Source organism: Opisthocomus hoazin, chromosome 5 (assembly GCF_030867145.1).
Source record: "Opisthocomus hoazin isolate bOpiHoa1 chromosome 5, bOpiHoa1.hap1, whole genome shotgun sequence".
NCBI lineage: Eukaryota > Metazoa > Chordata > Aves > Opisthocomiformes > Opisthocomidae > Opisthocomus > Opisthocomus hoazin.
This window is the reverse complement of record NC_134418.1, coordinates 65195877-65220002: the sequence shown is the minus strand read 5'-3', so window position 1 is coordinate 65220002 and position 24126 is coordinate 65195877. Positions and strand designations below refer to the sequence as shown.

At 40.6% G+C, this 24126-nt stretch overlaps 1 protein-coding gene across 4 annotated transcripts in view; it reads left to right on the top strand.

Annotated features, from left to right (window-relative positions):
- Positions 1–5369: 5369 nt before the first annotated feature.
- The window catches only part of GATB (glutamyl-tRNA amidotransferase subunit B), a 43399-nt gene continuing 24642 nt past the window's right edge, over positions 5370–24126 (top strand). For 2 of the 4 annotated variants that reach the window (XM_075421559.1, XM_075421557.1), the window contains exons 1-4: positions 5370–5501; positions 7571–7721; positions 20554–20667; positions 23428–23626. In XM_075421559.1, the coding sequence (XP_075277674.1) occupies positions 5398–5501; positions 7571–7721; positions 20554–20667; positions 23428–23626 (568 nt within the window). In that variant the 5' untranslated portion in view covers positions 5370–5397. Of the gene's footprint in view, positions 5502–7570; positions 7722–20553; positions 20668–21802; positions 21962–23427; positions 23627–24126 lie in introns of those variants that run through there. The other 2 variants (XM_075421558.1, XM_075421560.1) reach the window with 2 other exon arrangements.

Genomic DNA, 24126 nt, shown 5'->3' with positions numbered 1-24126 from the left:
TGCATGTTACATTTCCATTACTGTTTATAGAAATTGCTTGTGCATACATATTTTTTGTGGCAGTTTTTTTCTAGCTGAGTCTGGCCCTTATTTTCAACTCATGAGTAATAACACTTCAGTGAAATAAAATAAAATGGCACTACCTGTCTGTCAATAGCAATTAATGCTATCTTATACATTAACACACTTTGATACAAGACGTCTCAAACCATAAGCGTACCCCCGCTCATGAGCGAGACCGGCGAACTGGCAACAGCAGATGAGGAGAAAGCTGAGGTACTCAACAACATTTTTGCCTCAGTCTTCACTGGCAACCTCTCTCCTCACCCCTCCCGAGTCTATGAATGGCATGAAGGAGACCAGGAGGGTAAAATCCCTCCAGCTGTAAGTGAAGACCAGTTCGGGACCTCCTGCAGAACCTAAACGTACAGAAGTCCATGGGATCTGATGAGATGCATCCCAGAGTCCTGAGGGAACTGGCTGATGTAGTTGCCAAGCCACTCTCCATGATATTTGAAAAGTCATGGCTGTCAGGGGAAGTTCCCAGTGACTGGAAAAAGGGAAACATTGTGCCTCTTTTCAAAAAGGGTAGAAAGGAAGACCCTGGGAACTATCGACCTGTCAGCCTCACCTCTGGGAAGATCATGGAACAGATCCTCCTAGAAGATATGCTAAGGCACATGGAGGCCAGGGAGGCGATTCGAGACAGCCAGCATGGCTTCACCAAGGGCAAGTCCTGCCTCACCAACTTAGTGGCTTTCTATGATGGTGTAACAACAAGAGTGGACAAGGGAAAACCAATGGACGTCATCTATCTGGATTTTTGTAAAGCCTTTGACACGGTCCCCCACAACATCCTTCTCTCTAAACTGGAGAGCCATGGATTTGATGGGTGGACCGTTCGGTGGCTAAGGAATTGGTTGGATGGTCGCAGCCAAAGGGTAGTGATCAAGGGCTCAATGTCCAGATGGAGACCAGTGACGAGTGGAGTCCCTCAGGGGTCTGTACTGGGACCGGTGCTGTTCAATATATTTATCAATGACATGGACAGCGACATTGAGTGTACCCTCAGCAAATTTGCAGATGACACCAAGCTGAGTGGTACGGTTGAGACACCGGAAGGACGGGATGCCATCCAGAGGGACCTGGACAAGCTGGAGAGGTGGGCCTGTGTGAACCTCATGAGGTTCAACAAGGCCAAGTGCAAGGTCCTACACCTGGGTCGGGGTAATCCCCGGTATCAATACAGGCTGGGGGATGAAAGGATCGAGAGCAGCCCTGCTGAGAGGAACTTGAGGGTACTGATAGACGAAAGGCTGGACATGAGCCGGCAATGTGCACTGGCAGCCCAGAGGGCCAACCGTGTCCTGGGCTGCATCAGGAGAAGCGTGGCCAGCAGGTCGAGAGAGGTGATTCTGCCCCTCTACTCTGCTCTGGTGAGACCTCACCTGGAGTGCTGCCTTCAGCTCTGGAGCCCTCAGCACAAGAAGGACATGGAACTGTTGGAGCGGGTCCAAAGGAGGGCTACAAAAATGATCCGAGGGCTGGAGCACCTCTCCTATGAGGACAGGCTGAGAGAGTTGGGCTTGTTCAGCCTGGAGAAGAGAAGGCTGCGGGGAGACCTGATTGCAGCATTTCAGTACTTAAAGGGAGCCTATAGGAAAGATGGGGACAATCTTTTTAGCAGAAACAGCAGTGACAGGATGAGGGGTAATGGTTTTAAACTAAAACAGGGTAGGTTTAGGCTGGATATAAGGAAGAAATTCTTTACAATGAGGGTGGTGAAACACTGGAACGGGTTGCCCAGAGAGGTGGTGGAGGCCCCATCCCTGGAAACATTCAAGACCAGGTTGGACAGGGCTCTGAGCAACCTGATCTCGTTAGCGGTGTCCCTGCTCGCTGCAGGGGGGTTGGACTAGATGACCTCTAGGGGTCCCTTCTAACCCAAAACTTTCTATGATTCTATGATTCTATGATAAGGCCCTTCGTATTACCCAGTCTATCACTGCATGCATGCACACATGGTCAGCAGATCATACAAGGCTAAATACTGTTTCCTGTGGTCAAGAGAAATACGCTTTTCCAATTTGCAAGATCAGGTACACTTTTTCGTATTTGCTATCTCCCATTATTGGTAGACGGACAAATTGCATCAAGAGTCCAGGCTGAAAATCATTGCCCTTAGTAGTTGAAAGTTGCAGAAAAAGAATAAAATTCCTCTCTTTATACCTGTAGATAAAAGAAGGCTTTCAAGGTACACAGGTGATCTTAGGGGCCTAGGAGTTTGAAAACATCCCTTACCATAGTTTGCTTCCAAACTTAACAATCCTCTTCATTACTCTTCCCTGTTGGGCAACGTCTGATTATTTGATAGATTACGGATCTACTCTTCCAAAAGGCACACCCTCCGCTTCAGAATCTAACAGAGGTTCCTGCCTGTTCCTTATTTCACATGCCGAAATAAGACACTGCAGGCAGCCTGTGAGGTATCTAACAAACACCCCAGTCTGAATACATCATTCCCTGCTATAGCAAAAGGAGATCTCACAGTCCACAAAAGGACTCAGTAAGCTTGCTAAACACAGCTTGCAAGAAAGCAGAATTTAGAGCTCAGACCCTATAAACCGAAATTCAGAGGGATCTTCCTTCAAATAAATGGGACAGCCTGCATGTTTATGGCTTAAATGATATGCTGTTGGGTTTCTGTCCTTTACAAAACTCCAGTTTCCTCTCAGGCATTAGTTAAATTCCTACAGTAATAAGAAACTTGGACTCCGAGCAAACAGTCCCCTGGTTCTACCCTCTCTAAGACAGAAGTCTACAGAGCTAGTACTGAACTATCATTGTACAAATCTTTAAGCAGTGCTAGAGATATTTTCCTATTCCAAGCCACGGCATGATCTATAAACACAGTGCAAAGCAAAGGCTGCTGCCCAGGGTATATGAGGAACAAATATGAAGCCTTTCCTACTTCAAAGTAAGCTGCTGGGAAAGGCAATTATTCCCTGCTTGTCTGTGATTGATCAGTTTCCTGTATATGGATGTGTGAGGTTTCATCTATCACCTACTTGGTCACTGGCACAGGGATGCAAAGAAAAAGGTATTTCTAATAGGATTTTTTCTGGGAAAGGAATTAAAATAGCATTGAGACAACTTAAATCACAAACAATGGCACTTTCCTGTCCTCCTCTCTACATAAGACAACACCCATACAGCTAAAAGTCCCAGCAGAATTGTTTGGGATGCGGAAGGTGTATTTCAACCCCTCTGTGTTGTCTACTCCCTTTTAAATAATATGCACAAAGGGCAGAAGTCTGTGCAATCAAGGCAGAGTAAGGCTTTAAGTAACATGATTTTAATATTCATGAGGTTTTAACTTCTTAGTGATTATTTATGAAATCTTCTATTAGATCAGGATAACAGGCTTAAAAGAAAGTAAAATAATCCAAAGCTTACCATTTTTACACCAGTAAAAACATTTTAGAGCTATATTCAGAACTATCTTCATAGCTGGGTTGAAATGATTTGTCAATCCCGACAAAGTATCAAATAATAATTAAATCCACAGTTCAGGGAGGACAATTGTTAAAGGAATACATTTGTTGCAGAAATAAAAATCATATACTAAAGCTTCAGCCTGAAATGCATTCTTTGTCACAATACATTGCATAGGCCCCCACTAAGTCCAAAAGACAATAGGAATTTCCTCATACCAAAATTATCAAAAACTCTTACCTATTCCATTGGCTTAAAGACTGCTATAGAGGCTTATGTTATCCCATATGTGAAGATGTTCACATATATCCCATATGTGAAGATGTTCACAACAGAAGAGAAGGAAAACGGTCACTCTGATGTTCTTTCATTCTCCACAGCATGTCCGAGATGGCCTGTGGCCAGTTCTTCTTTACTGGGAAGGAATTTTGTCTTTGTGACACTTTGATGTGCAAGGGAGGGATATTCCCCAAGAAAAGGAATGCGACAAACTAATTAAACTAAGCTGTATTGTACAAGTAACTGTAGATCAGTGTCTGCTGAAGGTATCTCTCAACTGGTTCTTCTTATAAAGAACATCCCATTAATTTAACTCATTTAAAATATAGATCTATTAGAAATGAGTGCTATGGAACAACCATTATAAAATATTTTGTTAGCTGGATAAATTATCTTCCACATGATTCTGAACCACCCAGCATCTCATATTTGAGCTTGAGAAGACAAGAGGGTATAAAGGTTGCAAGATCGTGACAAGTGCTTATGTGCATCTCTGTCCTCTGCTGGAAGAAATCAGTCTTACTCATACTTTTGTGACTGATTAGCTTCTATGAACAGTAGCTGACACAGAGCAAAGATGACATAAGCAACAGCTAATGTATATTCCCATTTAAGCTCCACAGGCCTGTGGCTTACGACAGAAGGTTGTTAATCCTATTGCCTGTGCAATGTAGCCGTGTAAACAGCATTTAAAATGTTTACGTATTCCCCAGACAGTGTTCTTTATTACCATGTATTTGTACAGCAGTAACACCCCCAGGCCCTTCAGAGACTGGACTTGCTGCTCTACACACATGGAGTTAAGATCCAAGATTTCAACTGCATATTACCGCACCATCTGATGCCCAAGATCTCCAAAATGCAATCTATAAAATAGCAGTTGGCTTTGTATCAGCACAAACCCAAAGGAAAATCGTACTCAACCCCTTTGAGGACCTGAGCCTTAGACATTTTAAACAACAGCTAAAAGAAAGACACAAATGCAATCACTGTCTCTTACTCCAGCATTTCTAGGACAAGCGTTAATTTTCTCAGGATAGGAAGAGGACCTGTAGACCCACGTGTTAAAGCCTCTCGAGATTCCCTCAAATTGTAGCGCAGCTGCTTCCCACACGAACGCTACCACATTTCCGGGTGCCGGGGAAAACAGCACTCCAAAAGGATGTAATCGCGAGAGCTGCGTGTGAGGACGTGCACCCGCCTGCTAACAGGGCGCCATTACACCGAGTCACGAAGGCAGGGAAGGCCTTTCCACAGCAAAGGTGAGGGACAACAGCCCCGCGTTCACCACGACCTGAGCAGAGCCAGTCTCCCCCCAGCCCCTGGTGAAGGCAGGGAGATGTGTGCCTCCGCCCTAAGGAGAAGCAGAACCCTTCCTTCACGGACCCTTCACCTCCTCTGCGCCTCCCGCGCGGTAGCTCACACCCCGCCCGCCGCTGCCGCCCTCCTCAGGTCGCCCCGTGAATTGCCGCGCTGCGCAGTGAGGGCGGAGCCAGGAGGAGGGGCCTGCCGGGAGTTGTAGTCCGCCCCCCTGAACCCACCGCTCCGCGCAGCCATCCCGCGCGACGGACTACATTTCCCAGCGGGCGCAGCGGGAGCCCTCTCAGCAGCGAGCAAGGCAAAATGGCGGCGGCGGCGAGGGGGCGCGGTGGGGTCTGGCGCCGGGCGTGGCAGCGGGCCGTCGCCTGTAACACGAGAGGCGGGGCGGTGCCGGCGGCGAAGAGCGGGTACGGTGCCGGGATAGGAACGGCGGCGGTGGAGGTGGCTCTCCGCCAGGGCATCCCGCCCTCGGGGCGTTGCTGCAGCGGGGGCGCCGGCCCCGGGCCCGGTTTCGGGCCGCCGGGCAGCGGCTGCGGGAGCTGGGAGGCGGCGGCGTGGTGGTAGCAGCAGCGTCCGCTTTAAGTACCATCTTCTGAGGGGTATAAGGCATTTCCAGCTTGCTGATGGCTGGCAGCACCTTCTCAGCAGGCGTTTATCTCGCACCTCTCCCCAAAACCCCCGAAACAGTATTTCTCTTGGCAGTAGGGCTGTGTCCCTTTGACGCGTCGGGCTCTGATAGGATTCACACACAGTGCAAGCAAATCGGAAAGCGTTAGCATTCACATGTTGGAGTATAAGTAGCCAGGGCTGCACCAATTTTCCTAAGTATTTTTTGAAGGGTTATTCTGGTCCAAGTGAAGCTTTCTCTTCCAGTGGAGAAAAGTGAAACTTTGACAGTGTACCTGGAACGGAGCATTTTACTCCTGCTCTAACTGAAAGTTACGGCCTGTTCAAGCTTTCATGTGCTGTGGTGAGAGTGAGGTTTCTCTCTGCACAGCTGGTCACCTGAGTGAAGTCCTGGAGACACCGGCAGAAGTATACTACTGATTCTTCAGAGACACAAATAAACATAGACCTTGAACAAATATGGCGAGAAACTTCAGGTTTCTCGTCAGTGTTATTAGCAGGACTTGAGAACTGACTGATGCACGTATCTTTTTATCCAAGTGTAAGCAAACACACCCATTAAGCGAAGCCTGATGTAATTTTTAATGCCATGATGTGATGGGGATGCATTTCTAAAGAATGCAAGAAACAATTAAATAAATTGGTCTCCAAAATTAAAAAAAAACAGCTTTTTTCCCAAAACTTGAGGCATTTTTATGAATAGTTGAAAACACCAAAGAAAATACTGTCTTTCAGTAAAAGACTTTAAATATCTGTACCTTAATACTTTATGATAATCTTTCTGAAGCAGCAATGTAAGTGGTGTCTGCATCCCTAGTTTGGTGTTTGTAGGCATGTCCTCAGCTGTTGGAGGGCAGACAGAGAACTAAAATCTTGGCAATGTATTATGCTCACCTTTGCAAGGAACGCTATACTTGATATATTTGTTTGATGTTTTTCCATAGTTCGCTTATCTTCTATAGCTATCTAGGTACTTATACTGCTGAAGTATTCTGCCATAGAAATGTGATTTCATCACTGAAATATTATTGTGCCACTTCATTTGTACAAGGCCAGATAATTACTTACAGAAGCTGTCAGGCAATTCATACTGTAAAGGTGACCTTTTTCTCTTGTCCATATAAAGGTTATGGATGTGAGAATTGCAATTACTTTTTAGATGATATGGAGAAGCTTTATTCTGTGGAATATGTTCAGAGAACAGTAGCTCTCTAGTTGGAATGATGATTTCTCTATTACCAGATTACTAATGTTTATGCTAATGTGCTGCTAACACTGCTCTGGAGAGCCACCTTTCCCAGCATGCAAGTGACTAGCTGACAAAGAATACATAATTTATTATGCCACCTGTCCTGTTGGAGATTTATCAAGCTACCTGAAAGTAATTGATATTTATGATGATTTTGTGATTTTCATGAGGTACCAAATTAGGGTTCATGCAGCATGCAAGTTTGCCTCATTAATTTCTCTAAGATTTCTCATGTAAGGAAAAGTTAAAAGTTTCAGACCATTAAATTTCCTTTTTACAGCATTCTTTTCTGTATATAGTGATGATACTTCGTCATACAGTCGCTTCTGTATACATTGTCAATTAATCTCAGTTCTCCAGTACTGCAGCACAGCTTTTGCCATTACACTGTAGATGTATTTACAACATAATTTACAATTTTTTTACAATTAAAGTTTAATTTTTGTCAAAGGAATGAATGAAAAGTTCTGAGTTCTTGTACTTTTAGATTTTGTCAGAGGAATGAACGAAAAGTCCTGAGTTCTTGTACTTTTAGATGTTTATCGTGTTTAATGTCATCTATATTTAAATTGTATTTCCCTTCCCCTCTTTCCTTTTCAGTCTTGCTCCATGGATACCAGTTGTGGGTCTGGAAATTCATGCACAGATCAGTTCCAACTCAAAACTTTTCTCTGGTTCCCAAGTCCAGTTTGCAGCACCTCCTAACTCTTTGGTGTCTTTCTTTGATGCTTCTTTACCAGGAACTTTGCCAGTAAGTTATGCTTCAACTTAATTTGTGTCAGGATTAATGTCAGACAACTTTGACTATATTTCTAGTATTTTGCTCTTCCCAAGATTTGGCTATAGAACTACTTTTACATATTTTTCTATTTTCTGGTCATTTGATAACATGAGATGCCTAGTACTGTTTCTTTTCAGTTTACTGATTCCCTACTTATCACTACAGATATTTGATATCCTCTGCAAAGGAAAAAAATAAGGAGTGTCTCTTCGACATACTGAATGAATCACGGTATTTCTCTCAGGCCAGAGTGGGTGTATTTGGTTATTATGCTACACAGGAAATTCCTTAAATATGAGAGATACTTAAAATCCTATGAGGGAGGAACCTCTTAGATTTCCGAGTGGCCATTTGATGTTACTTTGCCATATGTTTGTTTATGTAGCTGTCATTTGCCATTTGGAATGTCTCGCTGTGGAGGTACTTTGCTTCCTAAGTAGAAAGTCTCTGATTTAGAAAAGTGTCAGCTTATTTCAGAGCAAAACAAAATGAAAAAAAGAGAAAGTAAACTGTGTGAGACATTATGGACTAACAAGTCAGAATAGCTGGCTAGCACTTAGCAGTGAGATTTATTAGTGACAACATAATAAATTTTTGAAGTCGCAGCTTAATTGTAAATTTGTGATGGCTGTGACAGTATTGCTGTAGAATTCTCTGGGAATCTAACAAGTTTAATATAAAAATAATCGTTAAAAAAGTATAACATAAGCTCTTACTATACAGTGAAAATAAATATTGAATAGACTTAGCATTGCCTCCTGCAACAAGCATACAGAGACTGTAATGGGGTCAAATTATTTAATGCACAAATGTTTCACTGAGTATATTTGTTGGAGTGGAGGGTTGAATTCAGTTGCAGATGTATTTTTTTAATCTACTGGAAGCTTTTCATCATCATAATACAGCCTTAAATAATATTGTGAAATTGAGAATTAACTTATGGCTTGATTTCTATGGTCTTCATATATACTGTGTGATCTTTAACAAGAGAAATGAATTGATATATTCATTCTGTATTTGCAAAGGTATTGAGACCTAAGGAAGTGAAGTTTAGATTGCTGATAAAATCTGGACTTCACTCTGGTCTCAGTGGCAATTCAGGGCTGTGTTTCAGATGTAACTATATGGAAATTTTGAAAACTTTACAGAGAGAATGGGAACCTTATGCAATTGTTTGGTTTTAGAAGAATCTAGTTAGGCTTAAACACAGAAAATGAGTTCCCTTCATTTGGGAGCAGGACTAGGTTAGGGAGTTAACAGTCCTAAAATTTAAAAGGGTTTAAGATTTTGGTTTTAGACCTTCTACTGAACATTCTGTTGATGCACAGAAATCCTCGTAAATTGTCTAATCCTTATCTTCAGTCAAGTAGAAGAACTGTTCTTGAATGAACAGAAATGAGTGCTTATGAAGAGTTTCATTTTTATGTATGTTACTATTTATTGGGCAGGGGTTGGCTTTTTGCTTTTGTGAAGTGCTTTACAAATGAGGCTTGGTATGACCTTTGTGAGAAAACTGCCGTACATGTGGGCTTTGACAGAGAATATAAGTGCACCTGAGAAGCAACAAGCAGGACAGTTAGGTTAATTTAAAAGTAGTGGTGCTATGTTAGCTTCTACTGGCTGCTGTTACCTATACAAAGAGAAGAAAGATTTTTCTCACTGTAGTACTGGTGAAAATAGAGTTGAAAGTGAATGTTACAAAATACGTGTTCTTACATGTTAGAATGTGATAGAAAATCCATTCAGTAGCCATAGCTTTATTTTGCCATTTTACTTGCTGCACAGGAATTAGAGACCAATGTTTGTTCTAGAATCAGAGTTGGGCTTATTTTCTTGAAATAACTATATGTATTTGTACATGGCAACAGTATCTGAAGTAGAATTGGATTTTGGTAGATTTTAACAGAAGTAGTTTTTGAAAATTTCTAAATAGTTGTAAAAAAACATTTTAACAAATGTTAAAATTATTGCCTAATAAGTCTCTTTAGAAGATAAATATTTGACCTGTTGACTCTGTTTTGTTGAGAAACAAAAAAAATGGGAGCAGCTTTAATACAGTAGTTATGCTGTCTGTAGCAGAGAGTAACTGTTGTTATAAACTGAGAACTATAGGGACAGTTTTCAGTGTCACAAGGGTTTAAATTTACTGTGGGACCATGAGATGGTTGCGATAGACAACCATGCTAGTATTTGTTTCTTCACAACGGGAGCAGAAAGAATGGTGCTAAAGGGAGCTTTTCTGGTTGCTATACATTTCTGGGTCACTAATGAGTGTGGGCATGAGCCTTTGCTGTGCTCTGCACAGGGGATGGGAATCTAGAAGAATGTATTTAGCCCTCGTCCATCTTTCCTCTTTGTATTTTCTTCCTGTACTGTAATATAGTTTATTTTATGCTTCTACTGCAAGTAGGCCTTAGGAGGACCATCACAGTGTTAGTGTCAGCCATTTCACTGTGCTGCTCTCATAATGTGCCTCTCAGAGACAGCTAGAGGCAAGAACAGCTGTGCAGGTGCACTCCGGTTTGGCATGAGGCAGAAAAAATGATGTGGCAAAGCTCTGATTAAAAAAAGTAGATTTAGAAGTAGTGAGACTGGACGGCACATCCCATGCTACTCTGCATGCTTTTTGTGCCCTGTGGTGATGGAGCCCCTCACCACTTCACCACTGCACCGGATAGCCTCTTACTCAAATTACAGTAAGGTTCTCCTTTCTTTGGGACTACATACATTACATTTCATGTAATGAAATGTGCAAAGGCCTGGCTTTTTAACCTGGTGAATGGACTTGGCGGTGATCTTAGTCTGGTGTCTTCAGAGGACCTGTTATAAAGGAAGTATTGCGCTACACATGGTGGCATATAGTGCATCATACCTGCAGATTGATCTAAAATTATCTGAGGATCCATGAAGGTGATTGCAACCCTGGTCTGATTTATCCTCTTTGAAAATTCTGAGAATCATTATAACGGTTTATAAAGATAAAACTGGGCTCAGAGAAGGAGAATCCATGATTATCTATTCTCATGATTGAGGTGGCTGGCTAAAGGTTAATTATAGCTCAGCCACAGAAATAAGATGGTAGATCTAGTAGCTAAAGGCTGAAACCTTTTTGTCAGTGCTTAGTCTTTGTTGCTAATCACACCAGAAGATGCACATTTTACATTTGTCTCCTGCATGACTGAAGTGAAAGCCTGATCCTATTTATTTGTAGGCAAGCGTACAAAGAAATAATCTAGGATTTACGTTACCAAAGTTTAAATTAATAAGATTTGAATGAACGTTAGCCCTACAGTGTTAAGTATTTTGAAATTTTTGACACCTTCTCATGCATTTGAATTTCAGTCTTTTCACAGTGTGAACAGCATCTGTTTTGTCTTTTTTTAAAAGCTAGAGTTTTCGGAAGCGCTTGGTAATGATCAAGCTCTGTTTCTAATAAAGAAAAGGTAAATACCTTCTGACCTCAGAAGAAACAGAGTAAGAACTGTGTTGAACAGTGCTGTAGAATATCATATGAGATGCATGATTTTTTCTGAATATATAATTTTTTCCTTTTCCGCTGGATGTCCTTGAAGGCTTGACAACTCACTCATTGCTGCTGCCCCATACTGAGATTTTCATATCCTCTTGTTTTAAACTCCTTTTAGTTTTCCCTCTGTAGGTAGTGTACAAGGAAGCATTTTGTTCCTACTATATCTTCTCTTACCTCTGTAATGACATTGTGCAACCAGATACACCTTGTCATGGAAGAAAGCAGGGCTAGAACAGCTGTTGGCACTTGTTCCTTCTGGTATTGCACTACTGGCAACTTAAACCCCAAACTCTGGCTTCTTCAAAGCTGAGGAATGTCACTGCAACACTGCGCGATAGCAGAGAGCAGGTGTGTATGGTGCTGTTGCCTTCCCCACCCTGCAGTGCTGTGCTGTTAAGATGGCTGCCCTGGCATGTGACGGGACAAGGTAACACCCAGTTTGGGGTTGTAGAGGGTGCTTTAGTTCCCTTTGCTACATTGACACTGCATCAGTCCTTGGCAGTGGCAGATACCCAGTGTTTTTCCAGATGTGTTGGGTGATAGCTTATCAGACTGGACGATGAATTTCAGATGTTAGTAATATACAGAATTTACCTGATGCATTTGCTTTCGAAGTCACTGAGAGATTTGTGTGAGGTTTTGGTGGATCTGTCTGTCAGCTACACATACTGGAACAGAAACAGCCTTTGAGACCAGAATTTATACTTTACAGCTTGAAACTAGATTTTTTGATATCCTGTGCCGTTAAATCTGGTGATTGCAACAGCTGCTTTACCAACTTGTGATTTCAGTTTTCTTTTGACATTCCTGCTGGCATGCATATGAATCTACTCTCTTCTTGTACTACTTCGCTTTGAAAAAACCCTGCTTTTTAGCTTGACTTTTGATAACTACATTTTTAATTGCACGCGCCTTTCTTGGGGAACTGGACAATCTTCTGATCTTTGTATGCATGTTGGTTTAGCTTCCATTATATAAATTTTCTTCTTTTCTGTGAAAAAAATTGATGCTTGGGTGGTTGTATCCATGAGCTCTCCTCTAAAAATAAATTAGTGGCAGTGCCTGAAGGAAAAACTGAGTTCATGCTTGTTTTAAACCATTTACTTACGTCTAGGTTGACTTTAACTGCTTGTTACTTTTTTCATAAAAACTGTAACAGTTGTACTTCGGGGAAAAAAGGAGATATTTTCTTAGAAATTGATGGTATCTTTCTGTTGCAGTCCTTTCTTTCCTGATAATATTTGGGTTTGCGACGTGCATTGTTTTCATCAGTGGTTAACAGTCTTTTTGTTGCTTACACAGTCCCAGCAAGCCTCTAAAAAGAAAATCCCACATAGTTTAGAAAAAAAAAACAGGGGAGTGATACAAGCTTTCAAACCATTGCTCCCTGGGAATGGCTTTGCAGTTCATAGACCCTTAAATTTCTGAGGGCATGATGGATTAAAGCCTGGCTACATAATTTCAAGCTATTAATGAGTTCAGTGCTGCTGTGCTGGTCGGGAGAGGACTTTGAAAGATGAGGGAGGCCTGCTTCAGGTGCCTGTCACGACTGGGTTATGGTACGGGTTGTTCCTCATTCTATTTGTTTCTTTTTCATAGGATCATTCACAGCCCCGGGGTTACCTGTGGAGCTAGTCTCCCTCACTGGGGTCTGAGAAGTGTTATGCTTCCTCAGTTACTGCAGTTGCTTAGCTCAAATTTATTTCATACTTAACTGTAAATGCCATTTTTCTGGAGACGCCTCTGCTTTTGTGCTTTGAAGTATTTGGTGACATTTGTTGCTTTTCTCTCAAGCTTTGACGGAGTCCCCTGTAAGGTTTTCTTTTGCTTTTTGCTGTCTCGTTTATTTCTGAGAAATTCTGACGCTCATTCTGGTGTTTTAATCTTTTTGTCAAGGCTAACAGTTCCTGTAGGGCTTTGTCTCCTTAGCACCTCAGTAACTATTGAGCTCTCTTTCTGTTTGTTGTTCATGTTGGCTTTCCTGTTCATCCTTAACAGGTCCCTCTGGCTGATGTAAACTTGCCAGTTAGAATGGCATTGAGTTGATAAAACATCTTGCCATCACCTATTTCAAGAGATCCTTCAATGCATCAGTGATGTTATCTATGTGTTTTCTCTTATCTCCTTTTGTGTTGTTTTTTTTATTGCTTTACCTTTTGCTTTCTACAGATATTTTTCTCTTTCGTAGTGTGGAGCAGGAGTTTGCAGTATCCTGTTTTCTTTCATACAGTTTTGTTACTGCAGTTATCATGCCATCTTTGATACTTTTGGACAACACAGCCATTACACGACAACTAGACAGACTGGTGTCCCCTCTTTCTGAATTCAGTCCGAAATTGCTGCTGAAACATGCAGTAGCTTTTTGCAGTAGTTTTTCTTAGTGGGCTGGGAACTTCTTTATTTTAAGTACGAACCGTGAGTGGATATTTAGGGACAAATTTCTATTACTTCTTTTGTCAGTTGCTATATATGTTCTGGCATCCTCAAGTGTTTGCTTTGATTTTCTCCCGGAATGGAGACAAACAGTCAGGTTCCAGGTGACTCCCTTTGAGGAAATCCAGGGTAGTACATTGTATACATGCATATGAAAGCAGTGGTCTGTTAAGCAAGTTTCTGTAACAATCGTGGTTCCTCCAATTTCTTAGCATTTTAACTTTGCAAACTGACACTTACTTCTTCGGTCTTCTTAACAATTTTTTCTTTGAAGAATTTTTTAATTGAAAGGTATTTAGGAAACGTTGTCCAACAGTAATGACAGATAATTGTAGACTGGGTGTTTGTTCTCTTCATGGTTAACGGTCTCATGTATAATGTTGCATAACTGTCAGCTTTATGTATTTTGTTTGAAACTTATCTTGGTGCAGTTAGGCTGTAATTCATTCCTGGGATAAAATTAATTTCTTTCTTTGTATTCTCTCTGATTATCAGCCACCTTAAATATATTATGGCTATGATTTTGAGAGGATTATGTGAGCTTCTGCAACTAGTGTTTATTAGTTACATGTGCAGATTTTGCCACTGCAACCATTGTTTTCTATACAGAAATGCTAGTTTTGCAATTTCACTGCCAAGTTCAGCCAAATTTACCTCAAAAAATTTTAGGTATGTGGAGGTATTTGTGGATATATTAGTAAGTACATGAAGAGGAAATTTGCAGTTGAGTCTCTTCCTCCCCACTGATCTCAGCTTTATTTGGACTGCTGCTATTCAGTTATCTGTGACAATTTGTACTCGATTTATGATGTTTGATTAAATGGGGAGAAAATGGGGGAATCATGGCGGAGAGATTGTTGAGGTCACTGCTTAGGTAAAACAAACTAGGGCAATTATTTGTGGGAAGTTAGTCTTCATTGGTTCTGCAGTTCCAGAACATATTTGTTAAAAACAGAATTTTGGTTTGCTTTCTTAATAGCCTTTTGAAGACTTGTTGCGTTATGTTGCCTGTTGTTTTCCTGAATTAGTATTTTCTTGCCTCTATGTGTGATAGACCACTTCTGGTTTACTCTCTATTTGCATGTTGTGCTCCCTCAAGAGATCTAGGTGAGCCTGGAGGGAAGGATGGCTACTTCTCTGGGGAGCAAATAAGCGTGTTTCAGGAGACGGCAAATGGAGGAAAAATGAATGAGAGTCAGAGCAAAGGGCTGGGAGTGTTTAGTGTGTTTTTTGTGTGGGTTCTCAAACACACAATGATTACAAGAAGGAGCAGAGGGCAGGTAGCCAAGACTTAGAAATGAAAGAAAATTACAGTCAGTGTGTATCAAAGGTCAGAATTTGTTACAACTCAGAAAACCACAGATTTGGCCCTCACCAAGCCTACAAGCAAAGGACCATCTGTGAGGATAAACAAGGCAGGGACTGGTTTATAAACTCAACTCTGTCCTTAGTGCTCTGAATTTTCTCTATTTAACAAGTGAAGCAATCTAAGTTATATTGAAGAAGGCAGATGTTGTTCATGTTTAAAAGCCTTTTTTTAGCCTTTTTTGTGGCACTCATTGTAGGAAAAAAGGTCTGAGAATGTCCATCTCAAAGCTCTAGTTGACTTTGGATTTTATCACTTTCTGTAACTTAGGTTTTAGCCATTGCTCAGTCCCCTACCTCCAGAAGCAGTGAAGTGTATTTGCTGGATCTGCCTGTATTTAACTTGTCCTGGATCAGATAGCATTAGCAATGGATTAAATTTCAACTGGCATAAAAGAGGGAGCATCCTTAGAACAGGTCAAAAAAAGCCATGTGGCAGACACAGAAGACTGTGCTGTCAACAGGGAGGGCATGGATGTTAGGGAGATCCTGGACTTCTTCATGGGAACACCACAGAAACACAGTGTTTTGATTATGGATATCATGAACCATTGTATCGCCATTGTTTTGTCTTCCCTGTTGGTTCTCCTGCTTGGAACTGGTTCTGCATGGTAGAAGTGTATTTGGTTTTAGCTGCTGCTGATGGGATCAGAGACACAAAGATTGCTGGTTTGGGGCAATGGCACTGGGTTGGCTGCTTCCCTACCACCCCAGAAAATAGACTTATTCCATTGAGCACTTTGCCCATGTAGTGGTCTGAATGGGGTTTTCCTTGTGTGTTTTTTTTAGCAACTCCTGTCTCAAAGGGTTGAGAAACCTGGAAGTCAGTCAGTATTTAAATAGCTTTGTATCTGATGATACCTTACTGTTTTCTTACTCCCAGGGGTCAGCATTTCTCCCTGCTGCTGCTGAATTTTTCTGGTCATCACTGACACTGGAAGATGCTTCCTCTAATTCTAAGCCTTGTGATATGAGCTCTCAGACTAGCTCTTCAGCTTCAAGAGAGTGTGACCTCTTATTCTTTGAGCACACACAAAGTAATGTGTTTGGGAGCTGGATACTTCTTAAAATGTCATAGTTGCCTGGTTTTAAGATATGACTTGAACGAGTATGTGCTGCATCACCGCAAGCCAACTTTGCCACCAGACAAGGTTAGGAATAATAATAATATGTTTTGTACGACAGCAGATGTCTTCAGTACCAGACTGCAGAAAGATAAAGTTACAAAATATATTAAGGTATATTTAATGTCCTCTCCCCCTCCCCCAATCTTCCTTTGCTGCATCAGCTTCTCAGTTGCCATTTTGTTCTCTTTTCTTAAGCTGGAATCTCTTTCTGTTAATCTAAGATCTTAATTTAAAATGTCTGGTGCTTCCTCCCCTACTCTCTAGCCCATTTCCTGAGGGATAAGAACACAATGCTCATATTAGGGCAGGAAATAACGCTGTGAACAAGATGCTGGATTGAAACGGAGAAGACCCTAAACTGAAGCTGGCCTTCTTTTTAAATTTTCCCTGCAGTGAAAGACCTCAGTTTTTGGAATGTGTGGGTTCTTCGCAGACCAAACAAATTACAAGACTTATATTGGCTTGTTTTTTAAATTTTTACTGTGTTCTTGGAGAATTGGGTCTGATTGTACACCTATTGAAATAAATCGGTCATTTGGGAAATGGTTAGCTCTTCATTTATTGTAATGTACATCCTGTACATGCATAACTATACGGCAGTTATGCCCTTCTGTGTGTGGGAGGATGCCAAGGAAGAATGCTGCATTGAAGTACTCATCTGCAGTGTCAGACTGAACAGTCACAATTACGTTTGAACTAAGTAGATATGAGTGGTTTATTTTGAAGTTTAACTTATGATTGCACTTCAAAGAACCATATATTGGAGCAAGTTGGTACTTTTAACACAGCAAGAATAGTAAGACTGAATACATCCGTTAGTGGAAGCAAATAACAATCAGGGTGCTATGAAATGGGAGTACTGGGAAATATGATTAGATATATCTGTTGAGGTTTCTAAAGATTACTGTCTGATTTACAGAGAACTGGCTAAGCACGTTGCTCTACTCCCTTCTTCCAGCTGTTGCTTTGAGTGAAAAGGAGCTAATATTAAATGTTTCTTAGTAAACAGTCCTGTAGTTAATCTGATTAATGCTGATTTCTTCATGATTGTAAGCAGGAATGAAGGTCTTAAGATAGCCAATTAATATGAAATCTACTTTATTAAAATGTGTGACCTAGAATCAAAAACTTTTAAAATTTCCAGGGAATTATTTTGATTTTAGTGTTTTTAGTACAAGGAATACTTTGTTCCATAACTTAGGCTTCCTGCGTGCCACTGTAATGGCAAGGATTACTTTTTTTTTTTTTGAAGGTAGCAAAAATAAACTTTTTGCAGGAGAGAGATCTAGATGATGCATTTTTTACCCCCCAATTATCCTATATAATACTCATTACCAAAACAGGAAGCTGCATGCCCTACTCTCTTTAAAATGTAAAAATGATCATTTACTAAATATAGAAACATATATCTTTATCTAAAAGGGGGCCAGCTTTTTTTACTGTATTAATATAAGGAGTGAACCTGTTAAAGAAAAAGCTGTTGAAAAATTATTTTTGGTGGGAATTTATGCCATTGAAGGTATTGTGTATAGTTTTGTATGGCTGTTGAATAGTCTTGTGTTTAAAACCAAGGTCTTGACTGAACTGACCTTACAAATAAAGATGATAAATTTTTAAAAGGAGTCTTTCCACTTGTGAACTAGATGTAAAGAATAGACGAGTATCAGAAAAGGAGAGATCTTGGTTGGATTGTTCTTTCATTCCTTTAGCGCTTGGTTACCATGGTGCTCTAGCAGGATAGCATAGCTACAAGGGAAGCGGTGCTGGTGTTGTGATGCCATTGTTAAGATTTTTCATGAGTTTCCAATACAAACAATTTGCATTTCCTTTTGTGGTAGCTCTCTAGGATTTTCTTTAAATACCTAGGAGAGATGCTTTCATTTTAGAAGACCAGAATGTTTAAGAAGGCTTTATAGGCTCTTGTGTTTTGTCCATAGCTGTTGCAGGAACTACGTAGCTTTCTTTCAAGGCCAGCACTTTGCTAACATACCAGGCTGCCAGCTTGTCAGTTCAAGCCAGTAATTTAAATCTTTGGTGCTAGCGAAAGCTGTCAACTTAATAGCAGTTTACTGCATAAAGAAGCTTGGGGGACTTACTCTAGGTCATTAGTATGGGAAGTTTCACATACTGAATTGATGTTTATCACTGCAGATTATTTGAAAGCTAGGCTTGTTTGAAGGAAAAGTAGTAGTTTGCTTAAACAACTCTGCTTTATGTGCACAGCCTTGATCACTGGAATGGGTAGTAGTAGTCACTTCACAAATGGAGCAATATTAAACAGGCAAGTTTTGATTTTTGAGGAAGTAGAGGGTCATCTGATTTTTTTTTTTTTTTTCTTTTTTAGAGTCAAACAGGGCAAAGAAAACAGGTTGGTGTGGTAGACATCTCAGTATGCCCTAGTGGGAAAGATCTGCTTTGCAGTGCCTTCTGTCACCACAGAAGTTGATAAAGTAACTCAGGAAGTGGTACTAGTGAATGAGTAATGGTGCACGTACAGTGATTTGGCTAGTATGACCCAGTACACTGGAGACACATACACGTTACAGTCATCTAAATGCTTAGTAGTACTGCATAGAAAATAATCAATACTCCCCATTTTTGTGCCAGTTTTTCCCCAGAGCCACCAAAATAGTTCAACAGCAGTAGTGTAAAAGCTTCTCACTGGTGTAAGTCTGAAAGCATTTAATTGTTGAAAACAGGAGCATCTCCTATATAATGAACTGTGCAGCCTGCTGTAGGTTACCCTGCTTCGGCAGGAGGGTTGGACTAGATGACCCACAGAGGCCCCTTCCAACCCCTACAATTCTGTGATTCTGTGAACTAAATTAATATTTTGTGGTTACCAATTTTGCTTTATATTCCAGTCAGGACTAATAGTGTTCATTTTGTTATGGATCAGTATTTCAAAGGGAAATTGTTCTTCCTTTTTTCTAATTTAAAATTTGCTTTATATATCTTTTAAATTTTTTAATAAATAAAATATGCCTGTTCACAGATGACATGTTCTAGTTAGCCATATAGAGCTACACTAAAGATCTGAAAGTTCCTTCGTTAAATGTCTTAAATACTTAATTTCATGTCTGTATAAGCAATTTTAAAGTTTCCGTTACATTAAGAGTTTTTCATATTTTCTCTTATTATTTTGATTTTTGAAATATTAGACAAGTAAAGCAAAGAGATTCTTTATCCAGCTGAAGACGTGGGATGATGGGAAACGTACAGCTCATAATGTGTTTTCAGAAATCAGGCTGGAGAATATACTAAGTAAATACTGTCAGAAACATTGAAGAAAACATTAAGCCGTTTATGTTCTGGTCAGTGCAGATGAAGTCATGTAGATTCTTTTACATGATGTGCCCCTTTAATAGTCGTGCTGGAAATTGATTTCTTGGCAGCTGTACAGTGCAGAATAAGTTGGATAAAGTTCTGTTACTGTTTCAAAATACTGGAAGTGTGAGCATATCAGAGTTGTACCAAGACAAATTCAGTCTTTTTTTCATTTCAGTTTTAGCCATTTGATGTTAGTTAAACCAACTGTTAAACTAGTGAGAGCACATCTGAAAAAAACATAACTTTGAAGCATTGCTTGTTAGTACCTTTTGGAGTGGAATTTTCCTTCTCCTCTGGATCCTGACCCTACTGAGCAGATAGAAGGGTGTAGCGCTGAGAGTGATGGGTCCATGGTGAGAAACTGCGTTTAACTCCTTTATTTCTTCATGAAGGCCTTGCTGTCTCTTCAGATCACATGGCATTCTGCAAGAACCTTAATCCCTGGGTTACCTGGGTACTGGAAATGCATATATACTTGGGATCAGTTGATGTCTCTGGTTCTGTTTTAGCAAAGCATGTAAGTGTGCTGAATTGCATCCTGGTTAAGCAAAGCATTGAAATGTATGTGTAGATACTCATGAGTTTACTGTGGTTCTGTGATTACAGGTGTTCAGAAGTGTTTTACTGAAGTGGCACTACAGTGCCTAATGCAAATCCCTTGTTTTTCCAGTTCCTAGTGTGAGTTGACAGCTGGTTAGAAGTCAATTATCATTTGCTATGATTTGTCTCTTTGCACTCTCAAAGATTCAAAATACTGGCATGTTTGCAAAAGTAGGAAGCCAGAACAGTGCACACCTCCTTATGTGGCATGACGAAATGACTGAATGGCTTGTTTATTTCATCTTAAAGCTTTGTGGATTTGTAGCTACCACGACTTTAATGATGAATAAGAACTACCCACACAAGGAAAGAGCTCTGCTGGTGGCTGAATGAATATATACTCCATATAAGGCCATGTGTGGGAGACACGTGTTACATACTGGGTATCTGAGCGAAATCATGTGTTGTGTTTCCTTAGGTTCTCAACAGGAGATGTGTAGAAGCAGCAGTCATGACAGGCCTGGCACTCAACTGCAGCATAAACAAGAAGTCCTTGTTTGACAGAAAACACTATTTCTATGCAGATCTGCCTGTAAGTAAGTAGTATAGCTAGTCCCTTTATGGCTGGAGGGAAGGACAAGTCTGGAGTACGGATGGCTGTAGTAGGGGATGAGGGAAGAGATGCTTTTTCTATTTGCAGTCAGTGTTCCGCTCGCCCCAACAGGATGCTGTGCTGTGCCCTGATGAATAGACAGCTGTACCCTGGTGCTCACTGATTGAATATGATTGCTCTGATTGCTGACTCCTTGCTTAGCTGCACGATTCCAGTAGCTTAATGTAATTGAATTGGGAGCTGGAGCTGCTTTGCCCCTTAAGTTCTCCATTCCCGGTGTTTAGTACTAATTGTGTGTTAGGGTAAAAGCAGTCTGGTAATAGTCCTTCATTTAAAGTGAATATATGACAAACACAGGTTCCAGTGGCATAAACATAGTAGTGTCTTTTTTGTGTGTGCTTAGGGACCTGAAAATATTTAATTTCCCTTTAAAACTTTTTCAGTCAGTAGATGCAATAAATAAAAAAAAAAAAAAACTGAGAAACTGAGTCTTTGCAGTGTGGTTTGTTCATAGCTTTCATATTTGGTAGAAGGTGGAAGTCAAATACATTTTGCCACACTTGATATGGCTGTAGAAATACTGAAATCATTTAAGAACCTGACTTCTGTCATTGCGACAGGATGCAGCAGTGTTTGAGCCTTTTTTTCAATTTTAATAAAATTAAACCTTTTTAACTTTAAACTTTTTATTTCTGTCAGCTTATTTGTACTGAATGTTCAGTTTAACGCTAACCTGTCAAAGGGAGGACACTAGTGTTACTTCCTCTGATTTTGGGGTGAAGATCTAATGACTACTTTCAAAGAAAAAAATCCATTTCTGTTTTATCTGAGAAGGATTAGGCATGTTCAGCTTATCCTCTCTTTGGGTGAGGTGTCCTGGACATCCAGAGAAGCAGAGTGGGAGATTTCTCGAGTCCCAAATTAATGTGTAGAGGTGCTGTGTTATTGACAGAACTAGTTTCTGTCCCGCTCTTGTTCAGGCGTTGGAAATATTTTGAAAGTACACAAAACATATTCACATACAATTGCTTCCCACCTTAGGAAGAGAATTATGTTATAATTGTCCACTGGAGACCTGGATCTTGGAAGAGATTTCTGTTCTGTTTTCTTCTAGGTTGGGAACTTGTGGCTCTTCTGTGAAGTTGATGCAATTACTGTTTTGGTTTCTGGGGATAACTTTGCTAATATTTGTGAGCCATTAAAAGGTCCTTTTGTTGGGTTTTTGTTGACGTTGAGAGAAGAGTGACGTGGAAGGAGGTGTGTACAGCACCAGGTGGGCTGCCGTTGTCTGCAGACATGAGTTACAGCATCCTCTGGTCAGATAAGCATGGAAATTTAGTCAAGGAGATACTGACACATTTTATTACCTTGAAACATGGAATTCTGGCTTGCTACTGGCTGACTTCTGCAGTTTAAGCACTGACAATAAACTGCCCAACCTGCATTTCATAGTGAAACAGTCTAGTCAGGAACCCTGTAATAAGATGCAGAGTTTAGGCTAATGAGCTGTATAGAACAGATAAAATAAATCCAGCTCTTAGAGTTGTTTGACAATGGGATTATTGTTACTCCTGAAAATGGGGCTTTGGATGGGAAATGGGATTCTTGTTATTTATTGTCACTCACTATTTCAGGCTTTAAAAAATCATGATAATGAGATGTTTTAGGAGATGGGAAGAGCTGTGTGATTAGCATAGGCTGCATAGAGTCAGTTATTTCATTTTTCTTATAGTGATTATGGCTAGAAGGTCATGCACTTCATTGCATGTGTAAATTGAGCTGTTCACAGGGCCAGACCATTGTTCTCTATTCCACTATCTCTACGTTTTAGAGTAAGCTCATCCTCCCCACAAAATATGCAAACGCTCCTCCTGATTCATTAAAATCTAGCAGGCTTTTTTTTTTACTTCTCACCGCTGGGGGCGTGAGCAGGCTAGGAAGGAGGAAGAGATGGGGACCCTACCTCAACAGAGTAATTGATTCACTTCTGTATTTTGACGTCATTGCAGTTACTCTAATACCTTGTCACTGGCAGCCCCTTTTCTGGCTTGCAGTGTCCCCTTCAAGTGGAGTCCCAGGCATGAGGTGGCATTTATCAGTTGTGTGCCTTATGTAGGGTTGCAGTGCCTGTCTTTTAAATTGCTGCATTAGTGAAATTGAGCTTTCTCATTTTCTTGATTCCCCACCCTCCTTCCCTCTCCCTCCTCTCCTCTAATGAGTAAAGTTCCGACAGGCTGAGAGGGATATTCAGCCTGATGGTAGGATGAATGATAATACCGGCTTGGGGATGGAGTTACGGTAACTGGCTTCAGAGAAGATTTAACATGATGACGGAACCACAGGCGTGGAAGAACCTCTTCTAGTCCATTTCCTGCTCCAAGGCAGTATCAGTGAAATTTATGTCATCTTGACAAGTGCTTGTGCAGTTGATTATTGATTATTTCTGCATTAGTGTAGCATCTGGTACTTGTCTGTATTGAGGAGTGCTCTTATTTTTTCTGGATCTCCAGCTTCTCACAGTTACGTTGAATTCTAGACCCATCTTCTAGCTTGCTTCCTTTCCAGCTGAGCAAAATAACTTCTGAATTTACATGTGCATGTATTCTATCTTCTCATATAGGTCACAATGGAAGACGCATTTTCAGTTTTATTCTTAGTCTATAATACTTGCACTTAGCCCTGCTGCCGCTTTCTGAAAAGTGAATGTTTTAATGAGTATAAAGCTAATTTTGTTGACAGGCTGGCTATCAAATTACTCAGCAAAGAGTTCCTATTGCGGTGAATGGAAGTCTGTCATACAGTCTCTGCATAGACAACAAAATGAGCCAGATGGTGACCAAAACTGTGAGGATTAAACAAATTCAATTGGAGCAAGACAGTGGAAAAAGTCTCCATGATGACACAAGGAGCCAGACCCTCGTTGACTTGAATAGGGCTGGTAAGCTTGGATTATTTTCCTGTTTTTCCTCTCCTTTCTGTGTAAGATGAGTCTTTAAGGGTAAATGGGTGACAGAGAACAGGTGAAAAATAAAAACAGCCTAATGTCTCTCTCCTTAAAATAAAAGTTCAACAAACTGATGATTACACTTGAAGCAGGGGAATACTTGATATTTTTGATGGTCAGTGGACCTTTCCCGTTGCTGTTGGTTGATGGCAATTGGCAATAGCAAGTTAGAAATCTGTTGGCTCCAGTTTGCTCAAAACTGTGTGTGTCAGTCACATACAGCCACTCAGCTATTTAAGCTCTTGCCATTGTATGTGTTTTTGTTAAAAAAAAAAACAAATCACAGACCTAGTGAATCAAGTTTGTGTATAGAAGGAGCAGCTGTTGGAATTTGTCAGTCCATGAGTCAGGCATTTCTTTTAATTACTAGCTTTGAAAAAATGTAGATTCTCTCTTTAAACTTTGAAATTGTAAATGGAATGAACCAAATTAGC